Genomic DNA, 22,067 nt, shown 5'->3' on the forward strand with positions numbered 1-22,067 from the left:
GCTCCTCCCATGGCCCAAAGCAACTTCTAAGAGTTTAAGGGTTTTTTTGTTTTTGTTTTTGTTTGTACAGCAGAGTCCACTGCCAGGTAGCAATGTCTTTATGAGTTGTCTATTGTTACGTAACAAACCTCTCCAACTTAGTAGCTGAAGACACCAAAATAAGGTTATTATATCTCTCATGGTTCTAGTATTTGGCTGGGCTCTGCTGAGCAGTTCTCAAGGAGCCTCTTTCATCACTGCAGTCAGATAGTGGCTGCAACTGTGATCACTGGAAGTCATGGTTAATTACATCTCTGGTGTCTGGGATGGGAAACCAGACAGCCGAGGGCTGCAGCAGATCGGAGTCCTCTGGCTCTCCCTCACCTCTATGTAGCCTCTCCACAGTTCCCACGGCGTGGCTGCTTTAGGGTGTACAGACGTGTACATGGAAGTCAGGGCTACCTAGACATGTGTCCCAAGGGAAGGAGGCGGCCAGGTAGAGGCTGCATTGTCATTGGCCCAGCCCCAGAAAGCAGGCAACATCATCTTCTAATCATTGTATTCATTGGGGCAGACACAGAGACCCTCCCAGGTTCCAGGTTCTGGAAGAGTATGTGGGGCTGAAAATATTATTGAAGGCAGCTTTGGAAAATACGGTCTCTCACAAATCCTTTAAATTATTCATATCTTCAGAGCAACTCTATAATCTTAAGGTTAAAAATGGGGTTGCTTTATTCACTTTCTAGAAGCTCAGGGGCTGCTATGTTTTAGCCCATTGAAAGTCACTGGAATAATGCTTATTAATTAAAGAAATGCACACTTTGGGTACTTTCTATTCTTAAAAGTTGGCTGCTTTGGGGAGCCCCGTATAATACTGACTTACAAAGATGTCCATGGAGTTCAAAAATTACTTTCGTTCTTTTCCATTCCCATTTTCTGGTGACAGTGTGTCAAGAACTGAGTGAAGCACTTTCCCTACAGTATCTATTTTATTCCTTTGAGATACATACTCATATCACCATTCTATGCATGACAACCCTGAGACTCAGAGCGCTTCGCCCAGGAGCTCTTCTAAAATGACGACCCTGCCCCACCAACCCCCGGACAAAGACACACAGTTCTGTGACCCTCACTCTGGCCTGTTGGTTCTCATCTTCGTGGCCTGTATCACATTCTAACATACTGTAGAACTCACTCATTTGGCGTATTTCCATTTTTGTTGTTGTATGACTCTTCCCACTAGGGTAGAGGAGGGTAGGGAACTTATCTTTACTCATGAATTTATCTCGGTAAATACTCGTTGAATGCATATGACTCAATGAATGAATAAAAGGTCATGCTGAGATTGGAACCCACGTCCATCTGATTCCAAACCTTTAATTTTAACCATTAGACTGCATTGTCTTCCAAAAACTGGGTACAGAGACTGCTGTCAAAATGTGCAGTCATAGTGAGGGAAGAATACAACTGCCTCAGTTAAATAACTCAGGAACTCAACAAAGGCAGATGTGCCTCTATCAAGAGTTCCTACAGATTCAGAAAATACCAAATTAGTAAAATAATTCAAGGTTTGGGAGTTTAGGTATTTCTAAGACTCGAAATAATTTTTCCAAAATTAACATCTCTGTTATCAGAGAAATTATATTTATTTAATAAAACATTATTATAATTTACAGAAAAAGCATTAGAAAAAGAAGTCTTGCGGAATTTTTTGACTTAATTTTCAATAATTGTTTTAAATTCATATTTAAGTAGTTTTGTTCCATCTCTTTTGAAATTCACTCTTGTAATAACACTATGCTTATTTGTTTTTCTGAGTATGGCTTCTTATTTTACCTTCAGAAGTTTCCCCTTGAAAAGTTCTTAGCGAAATGTTATTCTTTTGGTTTCCTTGTTAAGGATGTGTTTCTGTTAAGTATTGAAATGTACTGATTGTAAAACCTGTCGTCCCTGACATTTGAACAAAGTCCTTTTTTAAAGACTCTCCATCCACACAAGTGTTTTGTTGTTGTTTTGTTTTGTCCATTTACATCATTTTTATTCATTTATTTTTATTTATTTATTTATTTATTTATTTATTTATTTATTTGAGACCAAGTCTCACTCTGTCGCCCAGGCTGGAGTGCAGTGGTGCAATCTCGACTCACTGCATCCTCCACCTCCCAGGTTCAAGCAATTCTCCTACCTCAGCCTCCCGAGTAGCTGGGACTACAGGTGCGTACCACGAGGCCCAGCTAATTTTTTTTTATTTTTAGTGGAGACGGGGTTTCACCGTGTTGGCCAGGCTGGTCTCAAACTCCTGACCTCAGGTGATCCGCCCACCTTGGCCTCCCAAAGTGCTGGGACTACAGACGCCCGCCACCACACATGACTAATCGTATTTTTAGTAGAGACGGGGTTTCACCATGTTGGGCAGGATGGTCTCGATCTCCTGACCTCAGGTGATCTGCCATCTCCAAAGTGCTGAGATTACAGGCGTGAGCCACTGCACCCAGCCCATTTTACATCATTTAAATAATCACACTCATTTCTGACAGGAAGCTTCCATATGCCACTAACTATTAATAGCTAATTGGCCAGGTCTCCTGAGTTTCAAATCATAAGGACCAGTTCAACCCGTACATTATGTCACACCTGTGTTAGGTCCTAAGCATCCACACCTAAGTGTGTTCCACCACCTGATCCCTGAGTGTCCCTTCCCCACTGTGTCTCCAGGGACCTCACCTCCGCGGCCTCCGTGGGTGGCTGACGTCCTGGAACCCCCTGACGTTCCGCTGGACATCCTCCTCCTCAGGGGATGGGAGTCTTCCGTCTCCAAGATCAAATCTCTCTTTTCTCGGTGGTGGTCTCGGGAGTTCAGGTTCAGCCAGGGAGCCTAGCGGGTGGAGGAACATGCAGGCCCGGTCCCTTGGGATTCTCGGGGCGCAGGGCCGTGGCTCCGAGGCGAGCCCCGGGGGAGGTGGGCACCCGTGGGCCTGGCCTGGCACCCACTGACCGTGTCCTTTTCTGCCGCAGCTCTGGCCCGGCCCAGACCGCACAGCGACGACTACAGCACCATGAAGAAGATCCCTCCTCGAAAGCCCAAGCGCAGCCCCAACACCAAGCTCAGCGGCTCCTACGAAGAGATATCGGGGTCCCGGCCCGGGGACGCGAGGCCCCCGGGCGCCCCGGGGACAGCAGCGCGCGTTCTGACCCCCGGGACCCCACAGTGTGCGCTGCCCCCGGCCACGCCCCCGGGGGACGAAGACGACGGCGAGCCGGTGTACATCGAGATGCTGGGGCACGCGGCCAGGCCGGATAGCCCGGACCCCGGGGAGTCCGTGTACGAGGAGATGAAGTGTTGCCTGCCCGACGACGGCGGCCCAGGCGCGGGCTCCTTCCTGCGCGCATCGCCGCCCCTGCTCCACGGCGCGCCGGAGGACGAGGCGGCGGGGCCCCCCGGGGACATGTGCGACATCCCGCCGCCCTTCCCCAACCTGCTGCCGCACCGGCCGCCCCTGCTGGTGTTCCCCCCGACCCCCGTCACCTGCTCCCCAGCCTCGGATGAGTCGCCCCTGACACCCCTGGAGGTGAAGAAGCTGCCGGTCCTGGAGACCAACCTCAAGTACCCCGTGCAGTCGGAGGGGTCGAGCCCGCTGTCCCCGCAGTACTCCAAGAGCCAGAAGGGCGATGGCGACAGGCCCGCGTCCCCCGGCCTGGCGCTGTTCAACGGGTCCGGCCGAGCCTCTCCGCCGTCCACGCCGCCCCCGCCCCCGCCCGGGCCGCCCCCCGCGCCCTTCAGACCCTGCGCGCACTTGGCCTTCCCTCCGGAGCCCGCCCCGGTGAGCTTGGGGAAAGCGGGGCCGAGCACAGAGGCGCCCAAGGTCCACCCAAAGCCAAACTCTGCCCCTGGGGCCGGGTCCTGCAGCTCCTTCCCCAAGATCCCGTATTCCCCGGTGAAGGCAGCCAGGGTCGACGCCAGGAAGGCCGGCTCCAGTGCCTCTCCCCCCGCGCCCTACAGCCCTCCCAGCTCCAGGCCTCTCAGCAGCCCCCTGGACGAGCTCGCCAGCCTCTTCAACTCTGGGAGGAGTGTGCTTCGAAAATCCGCGGCGGGAAGAAAAATCAGGGAAGCCGAAGGTAAGCGGAGTAGACATCCCCCCACTCCTTTTGCATGGATGCTGTGATTGCGTGCACCTGTGTACATCCGTGTCTGCACAGATGTGAAAGAGTAAAGTTTCAGGTGATGGCCGTGGTCGTTTAGAGCAGGTATCAGCTTGGAAAAAAAAAAAAAAAAAAAATCATATACACCCACTGTGACCAAATAAGTAGGAATTAATATTTCAGAATATGACAGAAAAGGCTCGTGATACAAAAAGACACAGACCGCAACTGGATTTAATAAATTATAACTTGATAAATGTTCGACAGAGAAGGTTAAATGTTAGCTACTGATTTTTTTTTTTTTTTTTTAATTCTTCCTTATAACATGAAAGTGGTATTCTGGGTAAGTTTCTATTGCCGATTTCCGTTTGATGTACAGTTCACGGCTACCCCCATTGTGCGGTTTGCCATCCATCTAGCTTTGCCTGGTGGTATCTGGGATGATGACCTATCCAGTTACTACCCTGCACTTAATGCCACTCGGCTGTGGGCTGTTTGGGATGAACTGCTTTTCTTCTGGTCGTGTGCCATCCAAGGAACACTCTAACGCAGCCCCGTTGTCTGTGTTTTCTCATCCAGTGACTCAGCCCACAGTGGGGTTTGCAGGTGGGAATCAGTCCACTAAGTGAGCTCCATGACAGGCTGTACCCTGCCTTAAAAAACATTTATTTTGTGTCCCTGTAAAAGAAGAATGTAGCAGGCAAAATAAGATTTTCATGCTGACTTTTTTTGCCAGTCTTTTGTAACTGGCTAACCACGTGGCTCTTCCTTCAGATGACACGGCCTCGGTGCCAAAGGTACTGTTTTTGCACAGATTCCTTTAATAATCACAAAGAATGTCCTCATCTTCCAAAAGACATGTTAAGGTTTGTATACAAAGCCAAAATGTTTTCCCAATGGTGTGTATTTTGGGGAAGAAGTTAATTAATGAAAAGGATCTTCTCTTTAAGAAAAATTATAACCAGTCTCTTCCATCATGATGGCATTCGATCCCCCACTCCTCTCCAGGTGAGGCAGGAGGATAGGGTCTGGAGGCAGGGAACCTAAGGCGCTTTCATGTCGACTCCCTAGAACTCAATTGAAAGGAAAACCGTAACTTTCCATGCCTAAGTAAAAAAAGGACCCTAGGCTACTCCCTCTGCAAACCCCTACTTTTTCTGCACCACAGATGGGAAATTAGCTGTCCGCAACCAGTCAGACTTACTGCAGGCAGAGTCTTCCGTTGTGTAGAAATGCAACTCTATAACTTCACCTTAGCCTCTGTTCCATTGCTTTTTGCAACCAATCAATCAGATGTTTGCAGAGGAGTGTGATCTTTTAACTTCACTTCAGCCTCTGATTGGAGGCCACCACTTTATTTACATGAGGTGAGCATGAAGTGGCCAATGGGAAACCTCTAGGGGGTATTTGGACCTGAGAAGATTCTGTGTCTGGGCCCTTGAGCTGCTGCCCAGCCCAATCCCACACTGTGGAGTGTACTTTTGTTTTTGGTAAATCCCTGCTTTCATTTTTTCGTTGCTTCATTCTTTCTTTGCTTTGCTGGGTGTTTTTCCAATTCTTTGTTAAAAATGCCAAGAACCTGGACAACTTGCAGTCAAGACCCTCTACTGGTAACACAGGGTAGGTGGCAACTGTGAACGTTCTTGTTTTATACATGGAAAACTTCATGGTGGAGAGGTTAAATTCCTTCCTTAGGGTTAAGTGGTAGGATTGGAAGTAGACTTTGATCTACAACGTGGTAACATTTTATGCATGCATTAACCTGCTCCTTCACCAAAAGAAAATACATAAATATGTAAGCATTCATCATTTGATTAGCAATATTACTTTAGGTACAAAAACTAGAACATCTAGAAAGCAATCTGAACAAGTGAAAAGTAGGTCAAGGCTAAGAACCTTTAACGATGAATGAATAACCTTCTCCCTATTTATTCTTCAGACAAATAAGCTAATTGTTTGTTTAGCTAACAAATTCTTCTTAATTATAGGCCATTAATAAATGAAATTGTATTTGTAAATAGCAGAATGTTTGAATTTCACAAATCGTGTTTCATTCCAAGGAACAAAATGGATAAGAGAAAATCACTAAATGAACAAATTAATATTTGCTTTTAGAACTAAAAGTTTATCAAAACCTCATGAACCTCATTTTACTAGAGAATGGAACAGGGTGAATTCTTCTTGACTCTATTCAAGGAAGTGAAGTTAATGAATTTCTAGACAGACCTCATCATTTGGAAATCCCAAAGTCTACCCCTCAGAGGATAGCGAGAATTATAGTGAGCCCTCCAGGCATAGTGTGTAAATTTGCTAATTATATTTCCCTGTGGTGGTATTAACCAGTATTTGGGAACACACATCAAAATCTCAAGTACAACATAGTTCAACTATAATTATAAGACATCTATTTTCTTATTGTGGGCTTTTCTGCAATACTTTTTCATGTGAAAAGATTGGATTGAGCCACTTATGACTTTCTCAAAAATATACGAATTGGCAACTTTGGCCACTTGCACAGTTGCTGTAGTAATAGAAAACTTAGCAATACCAGACCAGGTCATCCCCGCACACCGATTATGGAAGTCCTAACTACACAGTTGACTACACAGTTGAGAAGTGTATAATAATTCTTTTTTTTTTTTTTTTTTTTTTTTTTTTGAGACTGAGTTTTGCTCTTGTTGGAGGGCAATCTTGGCTCACTGCAACCTCCACCTCCCAAGTTCAAGCAATTGTTCTGCCTCAGCCTCCCGAGTAGCTGGCATTATAAGCGCCCGCCACCATGCCTGGCTAATTTTTGTGTTTTTAGTAGAGACGGGGTTTCACCATGTTAGCCAGGCTGGTCTCAAACTCCTGACCTCAGGTGATCTGCCCGCCTCAGCCTCCCAAAGTGCTGGGATTACAGGCGTGAACCACCATGCCCAGCCTAGTGTCTAATTCTTTATGGGCTGTGATGAGGGAAACAAGTTTACAAGTTCGGATGTCATGTTCTCATGGGATAGTTCAGGTCATTCTTTTAGAATGTAGGAGAGGTTCAACATAAGCTGTGGAAGGAAAAGCATTCGGTGCTGGTGCTCAGCACTGGTGCTGGTTATATGACTCTTAAAGTTTACACAGTTTGATCCTGAGGTCAGTAATCCATTTTCTTCTGAATGAATTCAATGACTTCTTTGGAATTTCTTTCAAGTTTTAAATCTTTTACTGTACTTTCTTTATGCTTAAAGGCATTTTTATTTTCACCGTGAAATAGCTTTTTTTAACCAAATAATACAGTGTGTGGCTAATTTACCCTTCAGGCTTCTTAAATTAACTAAAGTTCCTTTTTTTGTTCAGTTTTCATAGGGGAAAATTATTGCACAAATTTTGCAGAAGGGTTCAAAATGTTCTCCTTGGCTCTTTGGAACAGTGACCGCGACAAGATTAAACCACTCAGTAATTCACTAGTTATTTCTGGTTAAAATATAATGGGCTATAATGTATGGTGAGTTGTGTACAGGAAGCAAGGTTGTTTCTCGTGTAATTCTACTCCGTTACTATTCCGTAGCCTTATATGTAGGATTTCGCAAATTCTGTGTTGCCCAAACCAGTTCATTTTCTATAGATTCTTGGATATGCAATTGGAAGTATAGACAATCATGCAGATTCTAAGAGTGGTGGATACACATATAGGAAAGATATGATTGTGCAGATGATGGATGTGACTGCAGTCTGAGAAGAAATGTTTGCAGCAAGGAATTGTAGTGCTTACTGTGTGCCAGGCACTGTCTGAATAATCTAATTCTCACAACACTATAAGGCATCTGCTCCACTTATCTCCATTTTACAGGTGGAAAAACTGGGGCACAGGGAGATTAATCTACTTGCTCAAAGTTACTGTGCTCATGGGGGACAGAGAATGACTTGAGTGCAGTCAATCTGTCTCTAGAGTCTCTTCCTCTAGCCGCCTATGCAATGCTGCTCAGACCGCAGGAGAAAAGAGACAGAAAAAAACGTTTTAAAATTAGTATTTGTTCACTGAGGGGCAACGAGTCATAGTCATAAGACTGTAGTTGAAGAGAATTGTCCCATAAACTCAAGAATGCCAAACGCACTTTATACTGATTATGGGGATGTATAACTCTGGGACACAGTGTCTAGGCTACTTGGCCCTTAAAATTAATATTGACTAAATGTTTAATTGTCTGTGCCATTTTGGATATAAAGATCCCATTAATTCACAACACATTTTTCACCTCATGTGATGATGTGGCTAATATTATTATGCTAATTATTTCTAGTCGCTTGGTTTCAAAAACTATGAGACCCGATTCAAATGGTGAATGAGAGTCCTTGGCTCCTTCAGGCCACTAGGGTGCTCCATTGCTCTGAATGGCATTTCCGCGTCTGGTTGAGTTTATCCAGAATAAAGTGAAATCACATGAGCATGTTATTCTCTACTCAGTGAAAAAGATCAGGAAGACTGGGTCTGGACAAAAATGCAGTACATCTCAGAAATCTGGAGAAGAAAGTTGAAGACAGCCTGGCCAAATTAATGAAAATCAGACTCAAAATATTTTTTTTTAATTCAGTTGTATTACTTTCTGATACATTGCATCCTTAGCTTCTAAGTTATAAACAGGTACTTTAAAATGATGTCAACAAAAAAACTGTAATGTACAGTATTTCTTTGCATATAGTAAGTGACTATTAAATAGTTGTTTGAGTTAAAATTTACTATAAAAGAGCAGTCTGCCATATAAATCTATTTACTAGAACTAACTCTTGTGGCATTTTTACTTAATAAGGATCACATAAGCTAAATGGAAGTCCCTATTAATTTCAAATATTTTATTTGATTACATAAATATTCGGAATAAGAACATTTTGAGTTTGGAGTCAGAGTATTTTATAAACAATTTTTTACAATATATTTTTATTCCACAGGGCCATTTGTTTACAAAATAATTGTTTTTCAAGTTTTCCTTATGGAAAATTTCAAACATAGACCAAAGTATAAAGAATAGATTAATGAACTTTCTCTGTGGCCCATCCTATTTCATCTCTACTCCTGCCCATTTCCCTCCTCTGGCACTGGATCATTTTGAAGTGCATCCCAATGTCAAATCAGCTGGGCATGGTAGTTCATGCCTATAATCCAAGCCCTCTGGAGGCTGAGGTGGGAGGATCACTTGAGCCCAGGTGTTCAAGACTAGCCCTGGCAAAGTAGCTAACGAGGCCTTGTCTCTACAAAAAAATAAAATAATAAAATAAAATAGCCAGGCATGGTGGCATGCGCCTATGGTCCTAGCTACTTGAGAGGCTGAGGTGGGCAGATCGCTTGAGCCTAGGAAGTTGAGGCTGAGCAGATCACTTGAGCCTGGGAGGTTGAGGCTACAGTGGCTGTGGTTGCTGCACTACACTCCAGGTTAGACCACAGAGTAATGCACTGGCCAGAAAGTAAGAAAGATATAAAAGAGAAAGAGAGAGGGAAAAAAAGGAAGAGGAAAAAAAAACCAATGTGAACCATTTAAATAATATATATTTAAACATTTATAAATATTTTATCATAGATGTTCTTTAGAAAAAAAAAGCATTTATTCTTAAGGCACTTTAATAAGTGCTCAGACCAATCAATCCATTTCAGTCTTCACGAGCATGAAACTGCTATTCATGACAAAAGCCTGATTCTTGAAGCCAGGGCATCATTTTTCACGATATAAACAAAATAATTCTTGGGCTAGCATTCCACCAAGCAACGCAACTCTGCAAATTTCTCTAAGGGAACACTTGCACACATCGCCTTCTACAAAAAAAAAAAAGAAAGAAAAAAAAGGATTCTAAATATTATATCAGGTAGAACTAACTGTGAAAGATCAAAATTCAAAGACACACAATGACATCCTAAGTCAATATCGTATGGGTTTCAGATGTTTCTATGCCAAATCAAGTACAGTTACCCATTCATTGTTTAGCGACAAGACGCAGGATGCTTCAGAATGACTCAAATGCCCCTGAATTACTCACGGAAACCTGGGATGTGCTCCAGGACGGTGTTTGCAAATTGCTATTCTCTGCTCCTGATGTCTGAAACAGAAGTTGCAACATTATCATCATTTAATCTCTGACACATTGAAACGAGACTGTATGAGGCATTAGTCTGCCTTATGCAAATCTTGACATCCCATAATGGGATGCAGAGCTTAGCATCCCCTAGGCTTCTTGCCTATGTGCAGGTCTTGTAGTGTTTTATCCTGTCTGAAGCAGTTAAATCTTTTTCACTCCCCTTGATGATTTCTCCCCATGGTGATTTATTTGAGTGTGGGGAGTTGGGGGCGGGAGTGCTCATGAAAATTAGAAAAAGTGTGGAAGATAGTTTACTGATATGCTCTTCTGCTGATGATCTGTGACTGTCTGAATTCTTGTCTCATACAAAGTGAGGCGCTCCTCTGCATTCCAGAACCATTTTAAATCAATGTAAAATTTTCCTCATTTTCCAAATGAGTAAGTCCTTTGGGAAACTAGATTAACATCCGCAGAGAAGGGGGGTCTCCATTTATCACTAAGTGGACATTAACCAAGGAGGAGCTGTGTGAAGTTTCTTCCCTTGCCATGTTAATAAACCTGGGCTTGACAAGAAGGGAATATGTCTCTTTGGAAGAAAAGGATTTTTTTTTTCTAATTTCTTTGCCTCTCTGCAGTAGCCAAGAGTGCCTGTGCCTGAGACTTGCAGCTATATATTTCATTGTTTTTAATTCCCTAAATGTCTAATAGAAATAATACTGTGTTCATCTACACTTTGAAATTAACTTTCAATGTTAATATATGTATCAGTAACCCAATTTATCTATGTTGAGAGCACAAAGCTCTTTCTTTCCTATATTAATTAGAAATATATATATTTTTAATGCCTAACAATTTGTTGTGAATGTTTGTGACATTTTTCTCCTAACTTATAACACTTTCTCTGTATAAATGCCCAATAATTCATACAGGGAAATTGTGCAAGCAGGAGGCCTATAAACCAGACTTAACTTGTGGAGTTAATTCCCTTACTGTCATCCAATAAGCTTAATGTAAGCACAGGGATTGCCACTGGAAATCCAAAACACTGACAAACAAATCTGGCATTGCCTCTGCCTCTCACAGACCACATCAGACACAGAAGGTGCATCCACTTTCAGTGAAAGAAATTCCAAAGAGGAAAGAATTTCTAACCTGAGGGCCATAAACCACGCGTGGATTCATAGTTGAGCTCCAAGTGGCCCATGAGCCCCCATGGTATATGTGCCACTTGTTTGGGCAGGGGCTTCATAAGCTTCATCGGATCCTCCCAAAATGTCAGTGACGTGGGAAAAGTGAGGAGCCGCTCACTTTTTTTTAATGTGCACTCACAGCACTTTCTGCAGCCAGAAGAAGAAGGAGGTAAATACCTGAGAGAATCTGAGGGCCTTGCAACCAGAGCTGGCAGAAGGGCAGGAGGAATGCTAGAAGTGGATGACAGGTGGATGGAGCTCTCTAGGTGCGGAAGTCAGGGTAATAGACGCTGCAGGCCGATGGATGAATATAGGGTGAGACATGAAACTTCAGGGTGTGTCGTTCCTTTAGAATATAACCATGAATTTTGAGGAAGAAGGAGGAGAAAATGACTTCCCTTGCATAGAATCAGAGCAGGATAAGCTTTGTACTTGGAAGCTCCTTGTTAGCTTGATGACAAGGCTCTGAATTATCTCCATTGTTTCTCTTCCGTCACACAGGAATTCAGCATTAACTCTTAGCATCTTTCCTACAAAGTGCAAAGAACCAGAGGAAGAAAATGAACAAAAACAGTGCTTCTAGGTACATATGTATAATGAGAAATACTCAGATATACACTGTGACGTGTTAATGGCATCCTGGTCATAATATAAACAGCTATTTGTAAGTGGCTATCTCCTGTTGACCAAGCATATTGACATCTCCTTTCTCCCCCAGACCCTTGCATCTCGTTGAGGTGGGTGAAGCAGGTGTTACCATCCCTATTTATTAATGAGCAATCTGAGACTGAGGGATTAAGTGATTTCCTCATAATCACAAAAACTAATCAGTCTCAAAGTCAGGAATCAAACACCTCTCCTTTCTCCAAACCTTGGATTCTATTATGTCCTTCATAGTCTCTGAAAACAATAAAATTAAAATAATGATACAGAGTCTCTGTTTGAGAAAGGAATTCCCCTCTGAAGTCAAACACAAACTCATTGCCAGGAAAACATGTGGGAGGTGGACAGATAAAACTGTTTTGCCCATTGTCAATGTCCCGCCAGATGCCGCTTTTGAAACAGAGCATGTTCTTCCTGTACCCCCTGCCTCCTCCTCCTCTTTTTCTCCCCTTTCCTGGAAAATCCTTTCTACCCACCTGCCATGAAGTGTCTTCCGTAGCACCAGGGATCCATAGCACACGTGATAGACTAGGATTATTCCTCAACTCATGTCTCCTCACTTTCCATTTCCCTTTTTCTTGGCCTCTTTAAAGTTTTGCTTGGGACTGAGTTCCTGATTGCTGAAAAGAAATCCACCCTCACTTGCAGAATGGCCGAGCATATTTTTTGTAGGACACATATGACTTGCTGGGGATGTGGACTTCAACCTCATAAGTGGGGTGTCAGATGCCTGCCCCAGACCTGCCAGAAATTAAATAGGTGATGGGCCCTCACCTAGCACCAGGAACCCTGCTAAGAACTGTGCAGACAGATGATCAGCAGTGATTCTCAATAGCCATCACGATTGGAACAGGGGAAAGACAGACAATCAAAAAGCCCTCGTCGTCTGTCTCTACAGCAACTTTCTTTAAAAAGGCAAAAATCCATTCCTTTCTCAATTATGTGAATGCAGAAACCGACATCGGTAACGGCAAAGTGAGAAACATGACTGAATAAAGCCAGGGCTATGTTCACAGCCCCTCAATAAATATTTGTTGGGAGAATATAAAGCGGACTGCTCTCGTGACTGTGCTGTCCCTGCTAGGTCATACCACTTCATTATTCTTTGAAACCGAGGAGCAAAACCAAGCAGAAGATTATGACTATTAAATATTTAGATCAATCTGATCAAAAAGGTACCCTTTGAATTGCATGAACTATCCTGAGAAATTACCTTAACATATTAGCTGTAAATCTGCAGCAGCTAGCATGTCAGTCAGACTAGAGATACGTATCTAGCATAAAGAGTTTATCATTTTTTAGATGAGCCAAATGCAGCAAAGTAATCTTTGCAACCGGGATGCTCTATACTGCACCGTCAGTGGGGAAAGGATCTGTTGTACCTGAAATTCTGAAAATAAGGCAGTCTTCTCAGAAGTGGATTATCTTTCATAACCAGTAAATATTTTTCATACTATCAACCCGTTAAAGCAAGCAGCTATTGTGTATTGTGTCTCTACACTGGATTGCAAATTAAACTCCCACTGGGGGCTCTAAAGAGAAATCCAGCCCTTTATCCTCTAAGCCACTCAGCCGCTCTCCTTAAGCAAGTTAATAAAGACCTTCCTGACTCTCTGCATCTCATTATTGCCACATAATACAATATCCTGGGGTTTTCTTCCTTTTGTGAAGAAATGCTTAGAAACAACATGGTGCATGGAATATTGTCCTAAAGAGAGACTGGGCAGGTGCCCTGCTCTCTCTCTCCTGAAACGTATTGGAAGAGAAAAACCTATTTCCTAATTACCTACCGGTATTTAGGCTCTTTATGCCTGACTTGAGTCATTTTTATGATTAATCCCCAGATTAGCCTAGAAAATTTTACGCCATCGTGAGTGAGCTATATTCAATATCATTTCACCCAGTCCTTTATTCAATGAGTCAACACAGTCGTCCACCTTGTACTCTGTGCAGAGCTTCTCGGGCCGTTACCGACTCCACCCTGGTTTCTCCTTGAAATCTTCAGTTTTCATACTTAGACCCTGTGCATGGGCAATTAGTGGCCATTTGCAAATTTAATAACACATGTTAATTATAATAAGACAATAAACAATATGATTCATTTCTCTCCCCCACGCAAATGACTAAGTTCTAAACTATGCAGAGCCCAAACAAGGTCAGACATGAACTAGATCCCAGACTTACACTGATTTACAGAACACTGACTGCATGAGACACCTGAGAATTTGTGCATTACCCAAAGTCCTAAAAGCCCACAAAAGAGCTTCCTCATACTGAAAACTCGGACTCATAGTCAAACATAACCCTTTGAAAGAAATCTCCATTTTAAAGCAAGGAAGAACTGATATATGCACAATTGGTACATCACTGTGTCCCTGAAATATATGTACATTTTGGATTTTGGCTTTATTATTTGCTTTTTATGTGAAAAGCTGGATAAACTGAGAAGTAGTAAGTGAAAATGAGAAGACTTAGGCAAAGCAATGAGTGAAAACTTTCGCCATACAGGCTTTTCCATGTCACTCAAAAGCAAACAAAAGCTCACAGCTGTGAAGTTACTTGCTGAGGTCACATCCGTTTGGTGACATTGCATTCCTTTAACTTCGGCTCTCAGGTGAGATGACCGGCTGGAGGGGGGTCCAACTGGTTTTAACAGCAGGATGGAGGGGGCATACAGGAGTGCAAACAACCAATTTAAAGTAGGTGACCTTCATCATACACAGATCCTTTCTTAGGTAAATAACCAGTGCCCAGCAGCAGATCCTATAAGGCAAAATAGTATATCTTTTTAAAATTTTTTATGAGAATTTTATTGACTCTGTCTCTTGGTATTTAACTACCTTTGTATATATTACCAGTAATAAAGTCCCCTTCGTAACAAAGTCCCCTTAGATTTTTAATCACTAAATTGCCTTCCGAGTGACTATTTCAGTCCTTAAGAGAAGCTATAGGACCTTGATTTCGGAGACAGGAGCACACTCTTGGTGGTGTTCTAGTTCCTTCTAATCACACCCTATTTGCACCACATAAGCATTAGCACAACTAGAGATTTGTCTGAATCACTTACATGTCATACCAGACAGTAAAACTCTCATTGTGAACATTAATTTCACTGATGTAGTTGCAGCTTGGTGGGGGGTCGCCACCATTCACTTACCCAGGCTTGAAATTATCTCTAATTTAGAGGCTGGGGACAGTGACACAGGAAAGAGGCTCTGTGCTTTCTATCTGGAGATGCGGGATCATAAAAATGTCTTTTTAATCTGATGATCATTAAAACACCCAGTGATGTGGCGCCGCGGCTAATCGGAATGCATTTCCATTTCTGTGGGGATTGAGCATGTCTTTGGAACCCTCTGCAATGGCTTTAGAAACCAATGTTCCTTTTATCAGGTGAGAAAATTACCCTATGGCATACCTTTTTAGGCTACAAAATATCAGAGGTTAACTTCAGGCAAAATGGTAAAACTAGTAGTAGTATTTCCTATTACTATGTGCAATTTGCTTCAAAATTTCAAAAAAGGTTTGGGAAAATCATGAAATACGAAGGGCACACTTCATTCATTTATTCCAAGGAATCTGTTTGGTGCCAGACATTGCATGGAATTGTATGGATTTTTAAAATGAATTGTGGGCTCCCTCTTAAGCAGACCATGGCAGGGAAACTTGAAAACTCCAACGCAACCAAGGAACTAGAAGCACGTTTTACATAGAGATGCTACTCGGGGTTCACAAAACACTACTTAGCCATGATGCTTGTTAAAGACTGCATTTTTACTCATAGTATTCTATTCTCTTTCATTTTAAAATGCGTGTCGTGACCCACTAAATTGATGTCTCAGCCCACAAATATGTCCTCTGAAACACTGGTCTAGAGGGGAGGATTTATACGGACAAACAGGAAACAAAATCTGCAAAGAGATAATATCAGAACAAGAGCAGGATGTCCACTCGCGTGCTGGAAGCCACTGTGTGCCTTATCCTGCATATTAAAAGGATTTTTAAAAGGGCATGATCAAATTATGTTTTGGAGTAACTATATCAGAATACCTATAGAGGTATAGATATAGATAAAGGATAGATTTTTTTCTTGCTATTTCTATGTTCATTTGCATATGAACCTGTATACTTTAGAAATGATTAATCTGGCTGGGCGAGGTGGCTCACGCCTATAATCTCAGCACTTTGGGAGGCTGAAATAGGCAGATCACCTGAGGTCAGGTGATCAGCCTGGCCAACACGGTGAAACCCCATCTCTGCTAAAAATACAAAAATTAGCCAGGCGTGGTGGCAGGCACCTGTAGTCCCAGCTACTTGGGAGGCTAAGGCAGAAGAATCACTTCAACCCAGGAGGCGGAGGTTGCAGTGAGCCGAGATCGCGCCACTGCACTCCAACCTGGGCGACAGAGCGAGACTCTGTCTCAAAAAAAACTAAAAATAATAATAAAAAAAGAGTGATCAATCTGGGCTGATTAATTACTTAAGAAATGAAGAGCTAGGAGAAGGGAAACCCCACCACCGACCTGCCTGGCCCCCTCATGGTGTCTTCCTGTGGTCCCCAGTGAAGTGTGAATCCACTGGAAGCTTAGGCTCAGCCTTTCTCTACTGCGTCCCAGGCATTTATCCTTCCTGGGTGACTGGCACCTGCCCTGTGGCCCATCAAGGGAAACTGGGTCACATGAGCACATACAGAATTAGTCACTCCAGCCAATCTACCACCAGGAAGAGATACAACCGTTAACGGCTATCAAAGACACAGTCCATGTGGCTTTTCCAGAATTTCGAGAATAATTTGAATCTCCATAGATATTTTAAATTTATTTTCAAGGCCTCAGAGCTCCTGGCTGGGAGCCAGCGAGTGTGGGCAGGTGGGCTGTGCTTCAGCTGGTGTCCACAGGCGCTGCCACACTCTTATTAAAATATGGAAATGTCTTGATGCCAGCTGGTGCAGGGCTGCTGCCCTGAGCTCTCAAGGTCCCCACGTCCATCCCACCCCCTTGGGTGGCCTGGCCCAGGCCTGCCACGTTTCTCCTTGGTGAAGTGTTGACACAGCAAAATGCTCAAGGTTGATAGCTGAAGCTTGTTCCAATTGGCCCTGGTTTGTGTCTTTTTTGTTATTAAGTACTTTAGATGGGTAAATTTGTAATGAGTTCTGAGCAAGGAATTTGAAAAGACCTCACATCCACCACTGCTATAGTTTTTCTTTTTCTCTCTTTCTGTTTTCTTTAATTTTTGCTGTTTCTTTTTTAGCGGATGACAGGCACCACTAGTTTACCATCCAGGCTGTAGGTGTCACCAACACGAAACACTCCCAGCAGAAGAGCAGAGGCATTATCTGCTCACCTTTGCCTTCTGGGGAAAGTGAGGAGGAACCATTTCCCTCCAGGAAAGCATATGCTGCTGACACCGACTGCGTACTTGACCACACACTGTGGCTCAGGACTCCTGGATTTACATTACCACCTGGCATTGAGGAAATGTAAAAATAACAGCAATATAAATAACCTCATGACCTATAAAAGTATGCGTGAGGAATGGGGCTCTGGGCCAGGCAGGCTTGTTGTTTAGGTATTGCATACTCGGCTAATTATGTATAAAAATAAAATAAAATAAAAGCTACCCAAGTACAAGAAAAGGAAAGGGATTGAAGTGATTTTTTCCCCTTTATGGCAGGGACAGAATAAATGGGCAAAAAAGGATTCAGTTAGTTAAATTTAAAAGGAAATTGGCACAACTTAATTTTCTGTGCATTTTTGGGTACTGAAAACCTTATTTATACTGACAGTCATTTTTTAGCTTTACTATCAATGCATTCTTCCCTTGCTCAGCACATATGTTGTTGAAGACATCGCTCTGTTTCCTACTTCAGTTGGTGTTTTCTAGCACAAACCATCTTCTTCGACTTGGCAGGGGGGTGGGTGACAAGAGTTAGGAGTGAAGGAAGAGCAGACATTTCCTTTCCTCCCTGCTTAACCTGGAGGATAAGTATTTGCGGCACTCGCTACCACAGAAGAATGCTTAAAACATAAGTTCAAGAGGAATTTCAATCTACTCCAGGGTGGTGATTTCATAAGGGGTTATTAACAAGTAGGAAGGAATGCCGGGAGCCCAGCCTGAGACATTTTAGGTCAGTAGAGGGCCGGGCAAATCCAGTTTCTCAGCCCACGCGTCCCTTCCAAGGTCTGCAGTGATATATTTTTCTGTTTCTTGAGTAATCAATGTTTATAGAAATATAACCTGTCCACATAGTGTGGGTAACAGCTGTGTCACAAGAGTAACTGCCTGGGAACCCAGTTCTCTTCCCAGATCTCCATCACCACTAGACTTAGATGCCCTCTCTTGATATATTTCTGCAACCATTTGCAAAGGGATGATAAAAATCTGGACCACGTTTTCAAAAGGCAATTCGAATTGTGCTGTTCAAAACATACATAACTGCGGTGTGTCACCTCCATGAATTTAACATATTTCCCCTTTAACAGTCTCCACTCTCCTCACATCCACCCATCTCCACATGAACCCTCTCTTCTTGGGTTTCAGATTAGCTTCTGTGGTTCTTTACATCTGAAATTCGTCTTTCTGAGAGGCAATAACACAAATGTTTGGATTATGCTATCATGGAAAGGAAAGAAAATTCTATCGTGTAAAAGAAAAAATGCATTATGTAGAAGAAAACAAATCCCTTCCTAGAAGCTTATAAAGTAGAATGCAGGTCTACTTGAGAGGGTTGTCGAAGCCCTGTTTGCATTTCTTCCTCATGTGCAGTAATACAGGATTTCAGAGAAATCTATATTTTAGAGATTTAAAAGGAGTTGCCCTGTGTAACACAAACTAGATTTGGTTTAACACAAGCTAGACGCCAATTTCAGGTCGAAGTGCTTGTATCCAAATTTAATTACGCACCATCTATGTGTATCTGCGAGTGCTGTCGAGCTGCGACTTCTAAATTTTACAAACGAGAACTTGAGAAGTGGTGGGAGCCTGCCAGGCACCTCTCTCTGCATTTGTACTTTTCCTTAATGCCAAGTAGGAAAAAACAAGCACATTCCCTTCATGCAATAGCCTTTCTGAAGAGGAATTTTCCTATAGAGTTTCAGAATGAGTTATAGCCAGTATGAGTAATGAGTTTAAAATGTATTTTCACATTTTTTATGCCTTACATAGCACTCTTAGTATTAAGTCAGCCAAACAGCTATAGTTTGTTTTTCTCCTGTGTTACTGAAACCCGGATCCCATCTCATAGGATTCCAAAATACACTCTAATTTGATCTCTAGCACAGGTACCTAAGACAAAACTGGTGTTTCAGCATCTTGTTGGGGAAACATTCCATGGCTCCTTTCTCTCCCCTGCTTCATGGCCTTTACCCTGCGCTGATGCTGTCAGCGGCCCTCCGCTCCACACAGTCCTGACCTCTGCCAAGGCTCCCGGCCTGCAGCCCCTCCTGCACAGCAGTCACCTGGGCATCCCCTTCTGCTGCCTCCTCGCACTCAAGAGTGTCTCTTCCTAGAAAATTTCTCCTTCCTGAAAGATTTTTAAGTCTCTCCTAGCTGTTTCCTTATTCAGTCCTAATAAATGCTCTTCTTCAAAAAATTGCCACTCAATTTAATCCTCGGGCCTGTGGCTGTCACTTCAAAGTCAACAAGTACAACCCCGGATGCACCCTGCCCTTCATGTGGGAGCTGCTGCTCTGAACCACACCCCAGCTGTGGTCCCCATGGGGTCCCAGTTCTCCCTCTCAGAGGGATTGAACTCAGCGTCCTCCTGCCTCCCGACTCCTTCCTCTGCTTCCCCAGCCTCTCCCCTGACTCTCTTTCTATTTCTAATCTCTCCTCAAGGCCCATTCAGCTGTATACTTTCTTTGCTAGATTAGTATTTACAAAAAAACAAAAAACAAACCAAAAACAACAAACAAAACCAACACCTTCTTGTTCACAGCATGCCCTTGCTCAAAATACTTGCTGGAACCCACTCCTGTGATGCTCATAGACTCCAAAGCTCTCTGCTCCTGCTTCCCGGTGCGGAGGTGTGGGCAGAGCCAGCCTCCTCTCCCTCAGGAGTGCAGTCAGCTCTGCCTCTGCCTCTGCAGCTTTCCCTTCTTTTTCCCTCCCCTTCTCCACATTCCATCCGCAACCCAAAATCCACTGCTTCTTCCTCCTGCCTACACAACAAAGGCTCACCTGGCTGCTCCAGCTCACTCTGACCTCTCCTAAGAATTCCTAGAGCATTTTGCAGAGCTGCTATCCCAGCCCGTGGCCCTTTGCAACCTTAACACATGCCTTCAAAGCACCTTGAAGGCAGTCCCCTTAGAGCTGAGTCACTATGGAGAAGCCCCGGGGAAAAGCACCCCTTGGAATGCACCCTGGATGTCCCTGTCACATGGGTTGGCATTATAAGTGTCAAAGGCTTTAACAAATGAATACAACCATCAAAATTAGCCGAGCAGGATGCGAGTCCCACAGTGATGCTTCCAGATTATTCAGTCTTCTATACCCCTCAGGTAGTACCTTTTCTTCTTGCACTTACCCAGTTGTCATAAATTCTTGTCATCTGTTGTGCCCCATAGCCCTTCTAAAATGTGAGGGCTCAATGGATTGTTTCTCTCAGGCGAATATTTCTTTAAGTTCTAAAGTAAATCTTAGCACCAGGTTTGGACCTTGTAGGACGTGAATACCTATTGAATCTATGGAGAACTCCCTAGTTTGGGGGAGGAATATGGTTTGCTCATGGCCCACCCCTCTTCCTTCTTCGTTCAGTTCTCATGTTCCCCAGAGTGGCCGCTGCACTCAAGAGCATCTGTTTGCCTTCCCAGGGGTGAACCACGCACTGTCCTTTCTGCCAAGTTTCTTGTCACTCTTGGTTTGGAGCAAGGGCTCATCTCAACCCCCATTATACTCCCTGTCTCTCCAGCTCTCCCAGAATTATTCAAGGACATTTCTCTCTCCCCAGTAAGCAATGTCTCTCCACTCCTGCAGAATTTTTGCCTTCTTCCTTAAGAGAAGTTCCTCTTCTCACCCTCCATCCTACCTCCCCCTCCCTCCACAAAATCCTTCCTGTGTCTCCTCTCCCAGACACATCCCTGATGTTAACTTATTCATGCCTCTTCTATCAGGGCAAACTTATAAAACAGTCTTGTTACTGTATGAGGAGTTAGGCTTTTCCCATAAAACATTTCCAAGGTGAGCCAGAGGTGACATTGCCTTTGTAGTCTCATTCAGTGACCTCACACCTATTTCTCCTGCCAGCCTGTGAATTACTCAAGGGTAAAGATCTCATCATGTGGATTATGGCTAGAGGCTCTATGCCTGAGACCCATTTTGGTTTTTGTCTAGAGATTGAAGCATATACAATTGGGGAGACGTGAGCTTCTTTAAAAAAAAATAATAAAGATGAAAAATGAACATGTAGAGAGTTAAGTGGACATTTATTCACAATGAGAAAATAAATCAAAGTATGCATTTACAAAGTATTACAAATGTTAACTGTCTGCACATTGCTTGAGCCCCTCCCTGGGCCTTGGAAGGGGCCTGGGGAAGAGAGGGATGCATGGAAGCCCCCTCACTTAACTACGGGTCAACCCACTGTGCCCACTCCAGTCACCACGATTCCAGAGTCACGCTCAGCACAGTCAAAGCATGCCAACATTTATCAAATTGATTTTTATCTCCTGATATTCCAGATTGTAAAGCAATGTAAAGTACGATTTTACAAAACTATTTATGGACCTTGTGTCTTTGAATTCTCAAACCATGGGTCAGGAATCAATTTTCAACAACCATAGGTCTTTTCTCTCATAAGTTAACAAGCTTAGGTAGAAAACAAACAGCTCCACTCCACTGCATAAAAGAAAATATTCACCTCATGCAATGAGATATTTTCCTTATCTTACAATTTTAAATAAGTAAAGATCAGCACTCAAAGGTAGATTAACACTGAAAGTGCTTCCATAAACTGTCAATCTTGCGTGAATGGGGAGGAATGATCATTGTGGTGCATGGCTTTACTGTACTGATTTGCATAAAATTTTCCTTTAGTAAATGTGCAAGCTATTTTACAGG

At 43.2% G+C, this 22,067-nt stretch overlaps 1 protein-coding gene across 2 annotated transcripts in view; it reads left to right on the forward strand.

Annotated features, from left to right (window-relative positions):
- Nucleotides 1–22,067, forward strand: part of MYO16 (myosin XVI) — a 615,551-nt gene that overhangs the window by 542,555 nt on the left and 50,929 nt on the right. For both annotated transcript variants that reach the window (XM_050766698.1, XM_050766697.1), the window contains one exon: nucleotides 2,995–4,095. In XM_050766698.1, the coding sequence (XP_050622655.1) occupies nucleotides 2,995–4,095 (1,101 nt within the window). The remainder of the gene's footprint in view (nucleotides 1–2,994; nucleotides 4,096–22,067) is intronic.

Source organism: Macaca thibetana, chromosome 17 (genome assembly GCF_024542745.1).
Source record: "Macaca thibetana thibetana isolate TM-01 chromosome 17, ASM2454274v1, whole genome shotgun sequence".
In the NCBI taxonomy this organism is placed as follows: domain Eukaryota; kingdom Metazoa; phylum Chordata; class Mammalia; order Primates; family Cercopithecidae; genus Macaca; species Macaca thibetana.